Consider the following 15,702-nt stretch of genomic DNA (forward strand, 5'->3'; position numbering starts at 1 on the left):
AGTGCACCCGAAATGCTCCTTGGAAGCGAGAATGGCCAGACTTCCTCTCACCTATTTTGGTCATGTTGTCAGAAGGGACCATTCCCTGGAGAAGGATGTCTTGCTTGGTAGGGTGGAAGGTCGACGAAAGAGGAGGAGGCCTTCAATGAGATGGATTGACACGGTGGCTGTGATGATGGGCTCAAGTATAGCAGGGATCATGGAGCTGGCACGGGATCGGGCAGTGTTTCATTCTGCTGTGCATGGGGTCGCTATGAGTCGGAGACGACTCGATGGCACCTAACAACAACAACAACAACAACAGATACTAAGACAATGGACATTTGTTTCCTTTTTCCAGTTTGGGAGTTTTCTTGTGACTATTCTTATATAGGTTTTGTTTTTGTGGACCTGTTTCGTTTCTCTTGAGTAAATACCTAGATGTGGAATTGTTGCATCATGTGGTAAATTTTTATTTAGCTTTAGAAGATGCTACTAAACAGTTTTCCAAAGTGGTTGAGGAAATAAGTACTCTTACTTTAAGCTATATTGCCAGTTACTTTATAAAAGGCTTCAGTTCCCATTTCTACAGGTGTTATGTGAGCATCTCTTTAGAAAAGGGGCACTCTGCCAGAAAAAAAGTATTTCTCTTTATTTTTTGCCACTTAGGTGGGGCTAAAGTGAAATCTCATCTGTTACTTTAATTTTCAGTTCCCTGATTGCTAAGGATGGTGTTGTTGCTGTTTTTTTCCTTTAAATTTTACTTATTTTGTTATTGTTGAGGATATATACAGAAATACACCAATTCAGTGGTTTCCTACACGTACAGCTTAGAGACATTAATTACATTCTTCACGTTGTGCAACCATTCTCACTCCACTTTTTTTTAGTAGTTCTGCCACCATTATCATAAACTCACTGCTCCCTAAAGCTCCTATATAATCTTTTAAGTTACTGTTGTCAGTTTGATCCCATATAGATAGTTCTTAAAGGAGTATAATGCTGAAGCTGAACCTCTTCTTTTTTCCTAGTTAAGTTAAACTGTTAATCGGTTTTGAGAAGACTTCAGGGGGTATTTTTGGTTTAAGGTTTAAAGATTATCTCAGGACAGTAGTTTCAGGGGTTCATCCACCATTCATGGCTATAGGAAGTCTAGAGTCCATGAGAATTTGAGATTATGTTCTCTACTTTCCCATTGTGATCGAGATTCTTATATGGCAACTTTGATCAAAATCTTCAGTTATGGTAGCCAGACATGTCCATTTCTTTTGGTCTTATGGCAAACAGGCAGCTGTTGATGGAGGCAATTAGCCCCACATCTCATAGCCTCCTCCTATTCCTGACTTTCCTTCCTCTGTCATTCCAGATGAATAGAGACCAATTGTGCTTTGGATGACCACTTGCAAATGCTATTAAAAAAAAACAAAAAACAAAAAACAAAAAAAAACCTCCCAGATGATTCTAATATGCAGCTAGGGTTGAGAATCATAGCATTGGCTGATGACCTAAGGAAGAAGAGGATCTGCAAACTTCAGATAATAGTCTCAAGAAGGAAGGATAAAGTTTTTATTTAGGATTGGGTAGTGTTCTGGTTACCTAGTACCGCTCTGACAAGAATATACCACAAATAGGATGGCTTAAACAAACAGGAGTTTATTTTTGCAATTTGGAGGCTTTATGTCCTAGTTCAAAGTGCCAGGCTCTAGGGGCTGGGTGAAAGCCCCTCAGCCTTGGGCTTCAGCTCTGCCTCCAACTCCTGGCCCTATGAAGCTAGAGGCTTTTCTTCACTTAGGCAGCTGTTGCCTGCTGAGGCTGCCAAGCCCAAGTTTGACAAGTAAAAAGGCACAGTCCTGATGTTACCAAACCACATGGCAGGCCATTAATTTAAGTCCATTGTAAGTCCCCAGGTCAGCAGAGCATGGCAGGCTTCTGAATAATGACACAGCTACGTGCAGGGTCCAAGCATGCCATAAGCTAGAGACCATTCCCAAAGCTTCTGCTTATATACAGGAAGCAGACCACATACCCAAAGGCAGCTACTCAGATGCTCCCAGTAGATTCCACCATGGAGTTGATTACCAGTCTCATCATGGGGAATACTACCTCCAGCTGCCCAGCCACTCAGTCAGGCCCAGCCAAGTTGACCCACAAACTTAACCACCACAGGTAGACTTGAACAGGTTTGTAGATAGGTTAAAGATACTGAAGAGAAGTTAGAATAAGTGTTTAGAAATATTGGGCAGAGAGAGGATCAAGAACTGAGGTGCAGGGATTAGATTTGACAAGGATCAGAAGCAGAGTAAGAAGGGACACAAAGTCCATAACGGCCCGGAGTTATTTTGTATAGAGCCTGAGGGCTTGCCTGTATCAGGTGGGCCTAGTAATGGGTATTCAGTATCATTTGTGTAATGATTAAATTTTCAAATAGTCTCATGTTTAAAGGGATCAGTTCTTACTCATATAATCCTTTTTCAGAAAAGGAAGTTCTGGAAAATATTGCCATCTGGCCTCACCCCAAAATTTCCAAGTAGCTAAGGTTTTGTATACTTGCATATCCAGCGTTGCATGAATAATGAAGCCATGTGTGTGCAGTCCACACAGGTCTGGTATGTTGCTTAACTGAACATCTTGTATCGATAATGGACCTGTGGGAAGAGAGTACTTTGTAAGAAGACACTTAATATTACCTGAGGGATGTCAAATCCTGGGGCTAAGATTTTAAATCTTGCACAGGTACAAGAAATAGAAATTGCAGTGTAAAATGTTAAAAAAAAAAAAAAAAGGAAGCGCTGGTTTGTGCAGACACACATTCAGCTGAGGTTGGAGTCCACCCCGAGGCACCTCAGAAGGAATGGCCTGGTGATCTACTTCCAGAAAACTCGCCATTGAAAACCTTATGGAGCACAGATTGACTCTGACACACATGGGGTCACCATGAGGCAGAACAGACTTGGTGGCAGTGGGTTAAGAGCTATTGTTAAATATGGACGAGGGGAAATGAGAAAGGCTGTGATCCCTAAGAGAAAAGAACTCCCACCTGCCTCGACACTTTCTAGTGAAATCTCAGCAGAATGGCCACGGTTATTTTCCTTTAGAAGATGAGCATTCAGCACAGATATTAACAGCAGAATGTATCTTCAAAAATGTGAGACAATAAAACAAAGATTCTAAGGGAAACAACCTGTGCCTTTGTGTGTGAGGTTATAGATTTAGGTGAGTGTGCGTTGTGGAGATAACTGTACTGTGGACAATCTAGAAAGAGTAGAAACCAAGTGGGGGTGGATTGACAGAATTTAGGGATCCAGTGAAGTATTCCTAGTTCTAATTCTTTGTACCAGAGGCATATTTTATACTAAAATCTAAGCACTAGCATCTGATATAACAACATATTTCGTTCATTGTGGTTTAAGGTCAAAGAAGAAAAAAAAGTTATAAAATCTATGGAATTCTAGAAGAGGTAAAATTAATCTATGTTGTTGTTGTTATGTGCTGTCAAGTCGGACCGGACTCATAGTGACCCCTCCTTGGGTTTCTGAGGTGGTATCACTACGGAAGTAGATTGGCCAACCTTCCTTCCGAGGAGTGGCTGGTGGGTTTGAAGCACCAGCCTTCTGGTTAGCAGTAAAATGCCTTAGCCACTATGCTACCAGATAGTGGTAAAAAAATCAGAATAATGGATCTCTCTAGGAGGGTAGGGGCAGAGACTTTTGGGGAAAGGGTATGAAGTAACTTTCTTGGGTGATGGTAATATTCTGTATGTTGATAAGGGTTTGGGTTACACAGCTGTATGTATGCTCAAAATTCTTCAAAAAGATTTTTGTGTGTATATATATATATATATATGTACATTTTACCTTGAAAGAAAGAGAGACTTTAACAAAATAGAAAAAAGTTATATAATCTAGTAGTGGCATGTTTTTTTCTTAGCCTTCTGGTCAATTTGTATTATAATGAACCAATTTTTTCCTAATTTGGAAAAATACCGTGAATTTTATTACTATAATTAGAGGCTAAGAATTTTAATTCAGTAATAAAATTTTTTCTAATTCAATAATAAAAAGGTATCCAAGAAGTGTAGCCTACCTTTTTAGCCAGAATTAGAGTAGCCAACTTCAACAGTTCAAGCCTCAGAGTAGGTCAATAATGAATGCCTGCTCCCAAATTACAGATCTTCTCAGGCTGGAGATGTTCCTGAAATCAAGTGTGACTTATTTTCACAACCCGACTCTAGGAAAATTTAGAAAAATAACCAAAAGTTTCCACAGCATCTCACTAAAAATATATGAGGCTGATATCATCACTTTAAATAAAAGAAACTTCTAGAATCTATGACCACATTGACATGTGAAATAAGAGGTCTCTTTAAGCCAACAGGGTCTAGGGATCCTGTTCACAAACTCTAACTTGTGCACATGGTAGAGTTGAACTTCCCCGCCCTCTTGGAGTCAGGTGGGGTCATGTGGTTTGCTTTGGCAAAGAAATGTGTCATTTTCTAGGAGGAAGCTTTAAGCTATGGTTGCCAGATTTAGCAAATAAAGTACAGGATGCCCAGTTAAATTTGAATGTCAGATAAACAGTGATAATTTTTTTTTAGTATAAACATCTCATACAATATTGTAACATACTTATATATTCTAAAAAATTATTTGTTGTTTATCTGAATTTAGATTTAACTGGGTGTCCTGTATTTTATCTGGCAACCCTTCTTTAAGTGCCAGTGTGCAATTCATCAGTGCTGTCTCTCTCTCTGGCATGGCGATCATCGGTCGTCAAGATGGTGGATGCTCCATCAACCTGGGTGCCTCAGGTAATGTGATGAGCAGAGCTCCTTGCTGACCTGCAGCGGACACGTAACATGACCTGTCTTTTGTTGGTCATTGAGATTTGGGGGTTGGTTGTTACCTACCACAGTATATCTTAGCCTGTCCTGACTGATACAGATACTGCCTGACCTGGCACCTTGCCCTATCTTATTCTGTAGGATCTGGACTGCATGGTGCAGCCTGGGTATTTTTCCTTAATAATCAAACTATGATTCTTCCTTTTTCCCCTTAAGGTGGATTTAGGTGAAGGCAAGATTTGCTTCTGTTGTGAAGAATTCCAACCAGCCAAATGCACAGACAAAGAAAATGCTTTGAAACTCTTCCCAGTTCAGCCTTGTAGTGCTGTTCACCTTCTACTTAAGGTACTTTAAGTGGATTCCAGCCCCCACCAACAAAAACACCACAGAGCTCCAGAGAAGGCAATGTTGTTTGAAATGCTTTTACTCTGTTACCTCCCTCAAATAATTAAGCTGCTGAAAGCAAGTATGAGCGACCCCTCATTGGTGACACACAGGCAGAATTGGGTGTAGAAAGACCTGTAGATTATTGTGTGTCCCTTAAATTGTGAATGGACAACTTTCTCTGTGTACAAGAATTGTAAGATAGTAAAAAAAGTAAAGGAGCCAAAGTAAGGCCTGAGGGCAAGTGGTAGATGATAAGTCTTGAATTAGTTAGTACACACACATACATATCACATATGTATACATATATGCATACATATCATATATGTATACAGTCCCTGGGTTGTTGTTGTTGTTATGTGCCGTTGAGTTGGACCCAACTCATAGCGACCCTCCTTGGGTTTCCAAGGCGGTATCACTACAGAAGTAGATTGCCCCATCTTCCTTCCAAGGAGTGACTGGTGGGTTTGAACTGCCAGCCTTCTGGTTAGCAATCAAGTGCCTTAGGCCCTATGCTACCAGAGCTCCCAGTCCCTGGGTAGTGCAAACAATTTATGAACTCATCTGCTATCTGTAAGTGTCTCAGGAGCTCTGGTAGTGTAGTGCCTAAAGACACTTGACTGCTAACCAGAAGGCTGGCGGTTCAAACCCACTAGCCACTCCTCGGAAGGAAGATGGGGCAATCCACTTCTGTAGTGATACTGCCTCAGAAACCCAAGGAGGGGTCGCTATGAGTCGGGTCCGACTCAACGGCACATGATGACAACAACAACAAAAGTGTCTCAGAAGAAAGACCTGATGATCAACTTCTAAAAAGTCAGACACTGAAAACCCTGTGGAACACAGTTCCACTCTGATGAACATGGGGTAGCATGAGTTGGAATCAATTCTATACAACTGAGTATATGAATACATATACGTCCCCCAGAATCCATTGCTATTAAGTTCATTCTGACTTGTAGTGACCCTTTAGAACAGAGTAGTACTGCCCCATAGGGTTTCCAAGGCTGTAACATTTTACAGATGCAATACGCCACATCTTTCTCCTGTGGAGCTGCTGGGTTTGAACCACTGACTTTTTGGTTATCAGCCTAATGCTGAATCACTGTACCCTGGGGCTCTTTATGCATTGTCATAAAAGAAAATGTATATGAACTATATGAACTGTTGAATAGAAAACAAATTTGCTCTGTAAACTTTCAGCAAAATCATAATAAAAATTTAAAAAGAATGTATCATATACATATATAATATGATGTAACTTTTAGCAAAACCTGTAAGTTGCATGTTCATTTGTCATTGTTCTCATGCTCATCTGTTAGCTTATATCAGTCCTAGGGGCTGCTGAATGCTGGTGTTTCATGACACATACGTTAAGAAGAGGTATCAGCTAGAAAATACAAGAGAAATTCAAGCACTTTATCTCTTGTTAAATAGGCAATGACTGTAATCAGCAAAAGAGAGAAAACAAAACTAAACAGAATCCCAAATGGTTCAAGTTGGAGAATTTTTCTAGTCTGAATTAAGGAATTGTATAAAAATTGCTTACTGACTGAAGGAATATTAGCCCAGTGACACAATCAATTGATGAACCCAAAGGTCTTAGCTTTTGGTCAGTCAACCGCTGGTGGCTTTCTTTAGATGGTTGTTTTAGGTTTGTTTTTGTGCAGAGGAGGAATCTCTAAGAAAAGAGAGAACTCTTCAACGCTGTCCGTTCTCTGAGTTATGTAGGGTGTAAAAATGGTCTTCTTCATTTGGTCTCCGGATTTTTGGTAGCTGAGTCACCCCTACACTTTCTGAGCCAGGACTTAGCTTGGGGAAAGCCCCACTAAGGAGCCAGGGCTGTGGCAACAGAGCCTTTGGAATTGCCGCTGCCACTATTTTAAGATGGAGCTCTGGTAGCATAGTGGCTAAGATACTTGCCTGCTAACCAGACGGCTGGCGGTTCAAACCCACCAGCCACTCCTTGGAAGCAAGGTTGGGCAATCCTACTTCTGTAGTGATACTGTCTTGGAAACCCAAGGAGGGGTCGCTATGAGTCGGGGCCGACTCGACAGCACATAACAACAACAACAACAGTCAGAGCAGAGAAGCCCTGTTTTCCCTCCGGCTGGCCTGCGCACTGCAGCGTCCTAGTTGAGTGTCTTGGGCAGCACTGCCAGTGGCTCCTGAAATAGAATCTGTGGCCACAAATAAAGCAGCATGCTGTCCTGGCGAGAGGTGGGGGGAGGAGAAAGCTGGTAATGGCTTGGAAAAGCTGTGGACACCGACTACAGAAGAGAAACTCATTGCTGTCAGGGAGGCCATGTTCCCAGACAGTATTCTGAAGCTTGCAAAAAAGAAATACTGTCATTCCAGATCTTTGTGGGATAGTGTCTTACTTACCTACAGGAATACAAGTGGGTGGCTATAAAGAACAGAAATTTATTTTCTTACAGTTCTGGAGGCTGAAAGGCCAGATTAGAAACTCAGCCCTGTCCATTGCTTCCTTGTAGGTAGTTCTGGGCAATCCTTGGTTCCTTGGTTTGTAGATGATCCTGACATGGTGTCCATCTTCTCCTGTGTGTGTGTGTGTCTAATAGATTCTTTTTATAACTCAGAAGTGGTTAGATCTAGAACCCACCCTACCTGGGTATGATGTAATTAACATGACAAAGAAAGCCCTATTTCAAATAGGATCACATGCACACCTATAGTAATTAGGATTCTAATACACCTATAGGGATTAGAATTCCAACACGTATTTGGAATGGAAGGGACATAATATAATCTGTAATTAGAAGCTTCTAAAATATTTAAAAGTTAAGTACATACTATTGCATGAGGCTTATGATAATAACCAGCACTTATTTTAGTATACATTATAAACCAAATACCGTGTAAGTCTTTTACATGTATTATCTCATGAAATTTGTCTTATTAGGACAAAATTGTTATTTAAAAATACTTGCATTGCTTTATGGTTATACCGAAGTACGGAGCAACTATGGTGATGTCCTTATTTCCTCGCTCTAGAAAGTCCTCTTTGCCCTGTGTGCCTTGAATGCCCTGACCACCACTGTCTGCTTGGTGGCAGCTGCCCTCCGCTACCTCCAGATATTTGCAACCAGAAGATCCTGTGTCGTAAGTTTGTTGGAAAGTGGCATCCTAATGGGATTTTGCACTGAGCCAGCCCACGGACCTTGTGGGAACCCATTGCTTTTCTCACCATGCCTTTAGAGTGAAGGCTGTTCACTAACCAGGTGCTGTTTAATTAGGATGAATCCCAGATTTCTGCTGAGGAAGTGGAAGAACATGGACGTATCCCAGACCCTGATGACTTTGTGCCACCGGTGCCTCCGCCTTCTTACTTTGCCACATTTTACTCGTGCACACCCCGGATGAACCGCAGGTATTGCTCCTAAGTACCCCCAGTCCTGTGGGGGTCAGTATGAAGACCCAGGGTCTCCAGAACTATCACAGTATGACCTCTGACTTCTCTCCAAAGTCTAGAAAGGCTGTTACTTTTCAGGGCTTTCTATTTTCGGTTTTTTTTTTTTTTTTGTCTGATAAACTGGATGAAACCAAAGAAAACTCAATCTTTGACCTAAGAATATATTTTCTCAGTGTCTCTTACCTTTTCCTAAAGGAAAACTGACACCCACTGAGATAACAGCTGTAACTTGACTTGATTGAGAGCTGCTGTTGCCATGGAAACTCTCCCCACTCAAACCCAAATGCACTGCTGTGGAGTTGATTCTGACTCATAGCCACTCTATAGGGCAGGGTAGAACTGCCCCATAGAGTTTCCAAGGTTGTAAATCTTATGTAAGCAGACTGTCACAGACTGTCAAACTACAGACCTTTTAGTTAGCAGCCAAGTGTTTAACCACTGTGCCACCAGGGATCCTTTGGAAATCCTCCCAGTTAGGGTCAAATCAAAGTTTCATTATAGCATCCCCAGCAGGTCACGACAATCATGAAATTCATTCCAGCCATTAAAAAAAAGATAATTAATTGCATCTCCCATGTCTGGACAAAATAGACACTATGCTTATTTCTCTTTTTGAATTCTAGCTCAAAGTGTGACTGTCTGTTTCTGAAGTCTCAAGAATTAATACTGGTAGCATAAAATGTCCTGTATGCTTTGTATAAGTTAGTCTGGTTGTTAGCTACTTCTAAGATTGTATCTTTCTAGGGAATTATTTTATTTATCCATTCAACAAATATTTAATCAAGCCTTTGCCCCATACTAGTCAGTATGCTGGATTATTGAAATTAAAAATTAGTTAGTCTTGCCTCCTATCCCCCAAATCAAAGTGCTCACAGGATCATTAAGATGAATGTTGGAAGAATCACAATAATACTTGACAGATTTTGGGTTCACAGAGGAAGACCACCTAGTCTTGAGTAGTGAATAGGCTGTGGAGAGCTTGAAGGAGGGTCAGCCAGTCAAGGATGGCTTCCTGGAAGAAGTGACCTTAAGCTGAATTTAAAGGACAAGTAAATCTATATTTAAGGTCCTAAAATGAAATCTCTGAATTCCAAGAAAGGCTAGTATCTCTATCTTGATTTTTAGAGGGCCAAAAATTTGTTTTTTAATCCCTGTAGTAGACATGGAGAGTTGTAAAGAAAGTTTATGCCAGGTTTGTGGTTTTTGAGAAGCTACTTTCTAATGCTCAGAGAGGCCTTATTTGACTTTAACATAGGTCTGGGGTAGGGACACTACCACCTAGACTCTGTTAATGTTCTTCTCAACCTATTATTTTGACATCATATCTTGAACCCCCCCTTCCAAGCCCTCCTCTGACCACCTGCTCAGCCAGGTGGCCTCTGGATGTACAGATGGCCTGGTGCAGGCCAGGGAGTGGGACGGCTCAGCTTCTCTGCTATTCAGGGAGTGACGGTCTGGGATTTTGAAACTGCAGGGACAGAATGGCTTCCCTAGTCTTTCAGGAAATGAGCCAAGAATTACCAAAGGCCAAAGAGTCATAGCAACAAAACACGTTGTCTTTGTGTACTGCAGGCCTTAGCCCTGCCTCACACTGTCTCTAGACGGTACTTTGGAAGATGGTAAAAATGACTGTTATTTCATGGCTAGGAAGAGAAAATGCCCCTTCACAAGAATTTTTGGCTTCCTAAAGTGGCAGGTGAGCCCTGAGTTGACCTAAGAGGAGGCAACAGGCAGATTTAATTTCCTGCTGTGGCAGAAAGGGAAAGTGACTCATGTGGGTTTGGGAGGCCTGTTGTCCATGATTGAGGACCAGGATAAAACCAGAAAAACAAACTCACTCCCATCAAGTCAGTTTCGACTCATAGCGACCTATAGGGCAGAGTCGAATAGCCCCATAGGGTTTCCAAGACTATAAATCTTTACAGAAGCAGACTATCTTTCTTTTGCAGAATGGCTGGTGGGTCCAAACCCCTCGCATTTTGGTTATCAGCCAAATGCCTTAACTATTACACCAGCAGAGCTCCTTTAGGACCAGGATAAACCCACTGCCATCGAGTCAGATCCAACTCATAGCAACCCCTCATTGGGTTTCCGAGGCGGTATCACTACAGAAATAGATTGCCCAACCTTCCTTCTGAGCAGCGGCTCGTGGGTTTGAACCGTCAGCCTTCTGGTTAGCAGTCAAATGCCTTTGGCACTAGGCTACCATATACCCCTGGAGTTATCCCTCTGAGTCCTGAGACAACCCCTGGCCAGATCCAAGTTGGAAGATGATAGACAAACTTCCCACCAAGTGCTTCACCAGTCAGAACTTTTCAGGGGATGGGGATGTATGGGGAGGTGTGTGTGTGTGTGTGTGTGTGTGTGTGAGATAGGGTGGCTAAAGGAAAACACTCTTGTGAGAAAGAAGACCCTATGGCCTGTGATACACGCCGGAATCCTAGGTCAGCTTTCTCATCGCACACACCTTCTTTTTTTTGTAATTCAGCCATACATGCTTATAAAGATATTTTAAATTTGACTAACTTTGCTAGGTTCACAGTATAAGTCAACTTTACAGATACTAGCTGTTTCACTCAGTTGGTAATTTTCCTTCTCCTAAGCTGGCAGGCAAGAATATCAATGAATATTTTCCCACAACCAGTTATGTTAAGAATTTTCACACAATAGATGCTTCTCATTTCCTGTAAGGTATTATGACCTCTCCAAGGAGGTCTATTTATTTAACTTCTATAAATATAACCACTTTATGCACTAGTATCTCCTTGAGAAAGGGCTTCTCAATTTACCGTCATAAACAGATGCCCGACTGCAGAGGAGGCTTCTGTCCAACAATGGGTTAGCTACTTTGAGTGAATCAATTTGTAAGCATGGGAGGGTGCTGTGTACCCCATCCCCACTACTCCAGTGGTCCCCCATTCTCAGAAATTGGCTGAGTCAGGAATCAACTAGGAGAGGCTTCAACCAGTTTGCATGAATGTTGGTCTGGGGATGTTACATTTTCTGGGAAACTGAAGGCTTGAGGGGGTGGGATCCAGGTTGACACAGGCATTTCTGAGGGATGAGGGGAAAGAAATCTCCTTTCCTAAGGAATTTCAAACCACAAATGTTAAGTGGAGCCCTATTTGCTCAGCTGTTGGGTGGGAGGTGCCCCTACCTCCCTGCCCCCACCTCCCTGCCCCCTCACCACCACCATGTGCAAAGTGAAGGGTGCAGCTTTCCCAGTAGACAGAGGAAGAGCATTCTTTGGTCAAGGGCATATTAGTTGCAACATCACCCTTGGGTGAGTTCTCAAGATCTATTTGTAGCATTAAAGCAGAACAGTTTGCTGGTATACTTGGGTTTTCTGTTCATCTTCAGTGCGCAAGAGCATAATCCAGTGAAGGCTTCCTGGAGCCTTTGTGATGAACTTGAAACAGCTCAGGTGCAGGAGTCCTCGGGCAGATTGCTTACTGTTTCTGAGACTCAGTTTCTTTAGTCACCTGTGTTACTAATGGATGGTGAGAAGATTTTTATGAGATTAAAAGCAACAAACCAGTTGTCGTCAAGTGGACTTCAGCTCTGACTTTTAGCAACCCCCTGTGTATTAGAGTGGAATCCACAGGATTTCCAATGGCTGCTTTTTCAGAAGTATCTCTCTAAGCCTTTCTTCTGAGGTGCCTCTGGGTGACTTGAACCCACAACCTTTCCCTTAGTAGCCAGATGCATTAACTGTTTGCACCACGCAGGGACTCCAAAAGAACACTTGCCGTCAAGGCAAATTTGGTCATGTAGTCAGAAGGGACCAGTCCCTGGAGAAGGATGTCATGCTTGGTAAAGTGGAAGATAAGCCAAAAAAGGGAAGACCCTCAAAAAGATGGGTTGACACAGTGGCTGCAATGATGGGCTCAAGTATAGCAAGGATTGTGAGGATGGTGCACAATTGGGCAGTATTTTATTCTGTTGAACGTAGGGATGTGATGAGTCGAGCTGACTTGATGGCACCTAACAACAACATCAAGGCATGAAGCCCTTGGGTGGTGCTATCAGTTAACATGCTTAGCTGCTAACAAAAGGTTGGAGCTTAGAATCCACCTAGAGGTCCTCAGAAGAAACGCTTGATCTACTTTGAAAAAATCAGCAATTGAAAGCTCTGTGGAGCAGATTTTTTCTGTGACACACATGGAGTCACCATGAGTTGGGGTCAACTTGATGACAGCTGGTTCTATGAGATAAGACATGAAAATGTGCTAAGAGTTTAGATTCTGCTCTACCAATGTTAGTACACAGTTTAAAATGTTCTTGGTATGTGTCTTACTCTGAAGAAACATTTAGCTCTTAATCTTACTTCTACTTCATCAAATGGCAGTGTTTCAAAGACAGTCATTCTTAGTAAAATCTGATCGAGTTTCCCATATGTAGTAAAAACGTTTTAATTGAAACCACGAGGATGGATTCCCTTTTGCTGTGGGGCTCAATCCTGATGGAGCCCTGGAACCACCTGAGAACATTGACCACTACAGACACCTGGGCCTTCCACAGACAATCAAGTCAGAATTTCTAGAGGTAGGGTCTGGGCCATCCATAGGTTTTAAACCTCCCCAGGTGGTTCTACTCTATAGCTAGGGCTCAGAGCCGCAAACCAAACCACACTGCCATTGAGTCGATTCTGACTTATAGAGCTATTATAGGACAGAGAAGAACTGCCCCGTAGAGTTTCCCAGGCTGTAAACTTTTCAAAAGCAGATTGCTTCATCTTTCTGCCACAGAGTGGCTGGTGCGTTTGAACTGCTGACCTTTAGATTAACCGCTAAATATTTAACTACTACACCACCAGAGTTCCTTTGAGAACCACAAGGGAGCAGAAAAAAAAAAAAAAAAATGGACAAGAGATGGTAAACCTGTTTGGCACCATAGATCCTCTGCTGAGTTTTACTCTGTACACATGGGGTCACCATGGTCATTACAATTAACCACCATGAAAGTTATGCATTTTGTGGTTAATTTGAATAAAGTGCCCCTTCTCCCAATTTTTCATCTTAAAAAAATTCTGCACTAGTGTTAGGTTTCAAAATGAAAACTGTTTCCTGACCTCTTGGCCTGAATCAAGCCCCGCTTCTCTGTGGACATGTTGCTAACACTGGTCTATATAAAACAACCACCACCAGAGCTCACAAGCAAACCAGCAGGCAAAGTTGGGCCTGTTAAGTCTCCTTCGAGGGGCACCTCAGTGAGGTGTGTATTACTCAATAAACAAGGTAACCAGGAGCTTGCCTGTGCTTATTTACTCATCTGTAATGAACTGTTGCACATGTTTTACTTACTGGGTACTCTGTCCCTGTCAGGGATTGTAAATTTGAAAAGAGGCTTTGATTCTGTAGAACGGTGCTGTAGGGTTGGGAGAGAGAAGGATGTCAGCCATACCTAGGAGCAGAATCATTCTTGTGGTGAAAAAATGAAATTACTCACTAATGATGAGTAAATAAGCACGAGGAAGCCTGTGCTTACCTGGCTTACTGGATAATCCACCCCTGCAGGTATAGTACAAACTCAAAACTCTCTGCTACTGCATCAGTTCTGACTCATAACGACCCCTGTTGGGTTCCCAAGGTGGTAAATCTGTACAGAAGTAGATTGCCCCATCTTCCTTCCATGGAACAGCTGGTGTGTTTGAACTGCCAACTCTGTTTAGCCTTATTTGCCATGCCACAGGAAAAACCAAAGGTTTTAAGTGTTAGAAAGGTGGCTCATGGGGGTTATGCTAATTAAGAATCAGACTGGCCCTCTGATAGGATGGGAGGAGTCCAGGGGTCTCACTGATTGAAACAAGTTGAACTACATTGATCAGGAAAGAGTCTTCACTTAGGTCCAGGAAGTGTCCACCTTCCCTGAGTCACTCAGCATTCATAGTTACTTTTCTTTTTATGTTGGTGAAAATATATATACCAAAACTTCTGCCAGTTCAACATTTGCCATATGTACCGTTCAATGACCTTGAATATGCTCATCATGTTGTGCGACTGTCACCAGTCTGTTCCCAATTATTCCCTGACCCTGAACGGAAACTCAGTGCCCCCTAAGCAGAGACTCCCCCAGAACATATAACAGCTCTGGCTAGACAGGAGAGTTGGAGGGATTCCGTCGGCAAGTCCTGCTCCAAAGGAGAGAATATCCCTTTCACGGTGACTTCCACCCCGCCCAGCCATCGGGGCCCTGCATGTACTGAACATCCACACACCTGTGCTGTAGTGCCAATGGGTGGTCCTGTCCCTTCCCTTTCAGATCAAGCTTTGGACTGGAGCCCTGTTTCTGAACAAATATAATGGAAAAAGGGAAAAGTGTTCTCATTTTCTTTTTCATTCAGGCTGCAGAAGTTTCATTCTTTGAAACCCTTGAATCCCAGAAGTATTGTGGTGAGGGAGAAAGAACATCACATCTTTTTCCACATTCTGTTTCTCTAGGAGTTGCATTTTTATAAGTGGACGCAAGAAATGAAAGGAAACCACTGTAAATCCAGACAACACCTCTCCCCAAAAACCAGTCTCCTGCATGCAGCTGGCCCCAGGGTCTGTCTTTAGTAGTCTGCTCCTTTTGCATTTCAAGAAGAGGCATAAAACTTTTGCTATTACCTGTTTTTGTCATTCTCCAATAATCCACAGCCTGAGAAACAGCTTTTCTGTCTTTCTTTATCATTACTGTGTTAAAATTTAGGTCCTTTATTATTAGATTTGTGTGTGTATGTGTAATTTTCTGTGAATACTGGCAGGAAAATTTGTTGGGTTTTTTGTTTTGCTATCAAGGGTCCCACCCCACAGGGCAAAACCCAGCTATTTGAGAACTATTTACAAGGAAAAGACACCTAGTTTTATTTGGGTGGGGGGAAGACAGGGGAAAAAGTCTTTAATTTGATATTTAAAAATAAATAAAAATTTATTTAAGTATAGGGGCCATAATACTTTCATTGGGTATATATAATAAATATAAATATTCAATTACTGAAAAACAGTTCCGTCATAAACTATTGCTGCTTAAAGAATGAGGAGTAAAGTAGTCTGAGGAGGGGAGGTTGAGGAAGAACAGCATGAAA

General features: G+C 42.1%; 1 protein-coding gene across 1 annotated transcript in view; it reads left to right on the top strand.

The window, feature by feature from the left end:
* Positions 1 to 15,702, top strand: part of FAM189A2 (family with sequence similarity 189 member A2) — a 79,281-nt gene that overhangs the window by 51,540 nt on the left and 12,039 nt on the right. The window contains exons 4-6 of the mRNA XM_042780576.1: positions 5,036 to 5,164; positions 8,219 to 8,326; positions 8,461 to 8,594. Of these exons, the coding sequence (XP_042636510.1) occupies positions 5,036 to 5,164; positions 8,219 to 8,326; positions 8,461 to 8,594 (371 nt within the window). The remainder of the gene's footprint in view (positions 1 to 5,035; positions 5,165 to 8,218; positions 8,327 to 8,460; positions 8,595 to 15,702) is intronic.

The sequence above is a fragment of the Orycteropus afer genome, unplaced genomic scaffold (assembly GCF_000298275.1).
Source record: "Orycteropus afer afer isolate SDZICR_OR568_19922 unplaced genomic scaffold, OryAfe1.0 scaffold00005, whole genome shotgun sequence".
Lineage (NCBI taxonomy): Eukaryota > Metazoa > Chordata > Mammalia > Tubulidentata > Orycteropodidae > Orycteropus > Orycteropus afer.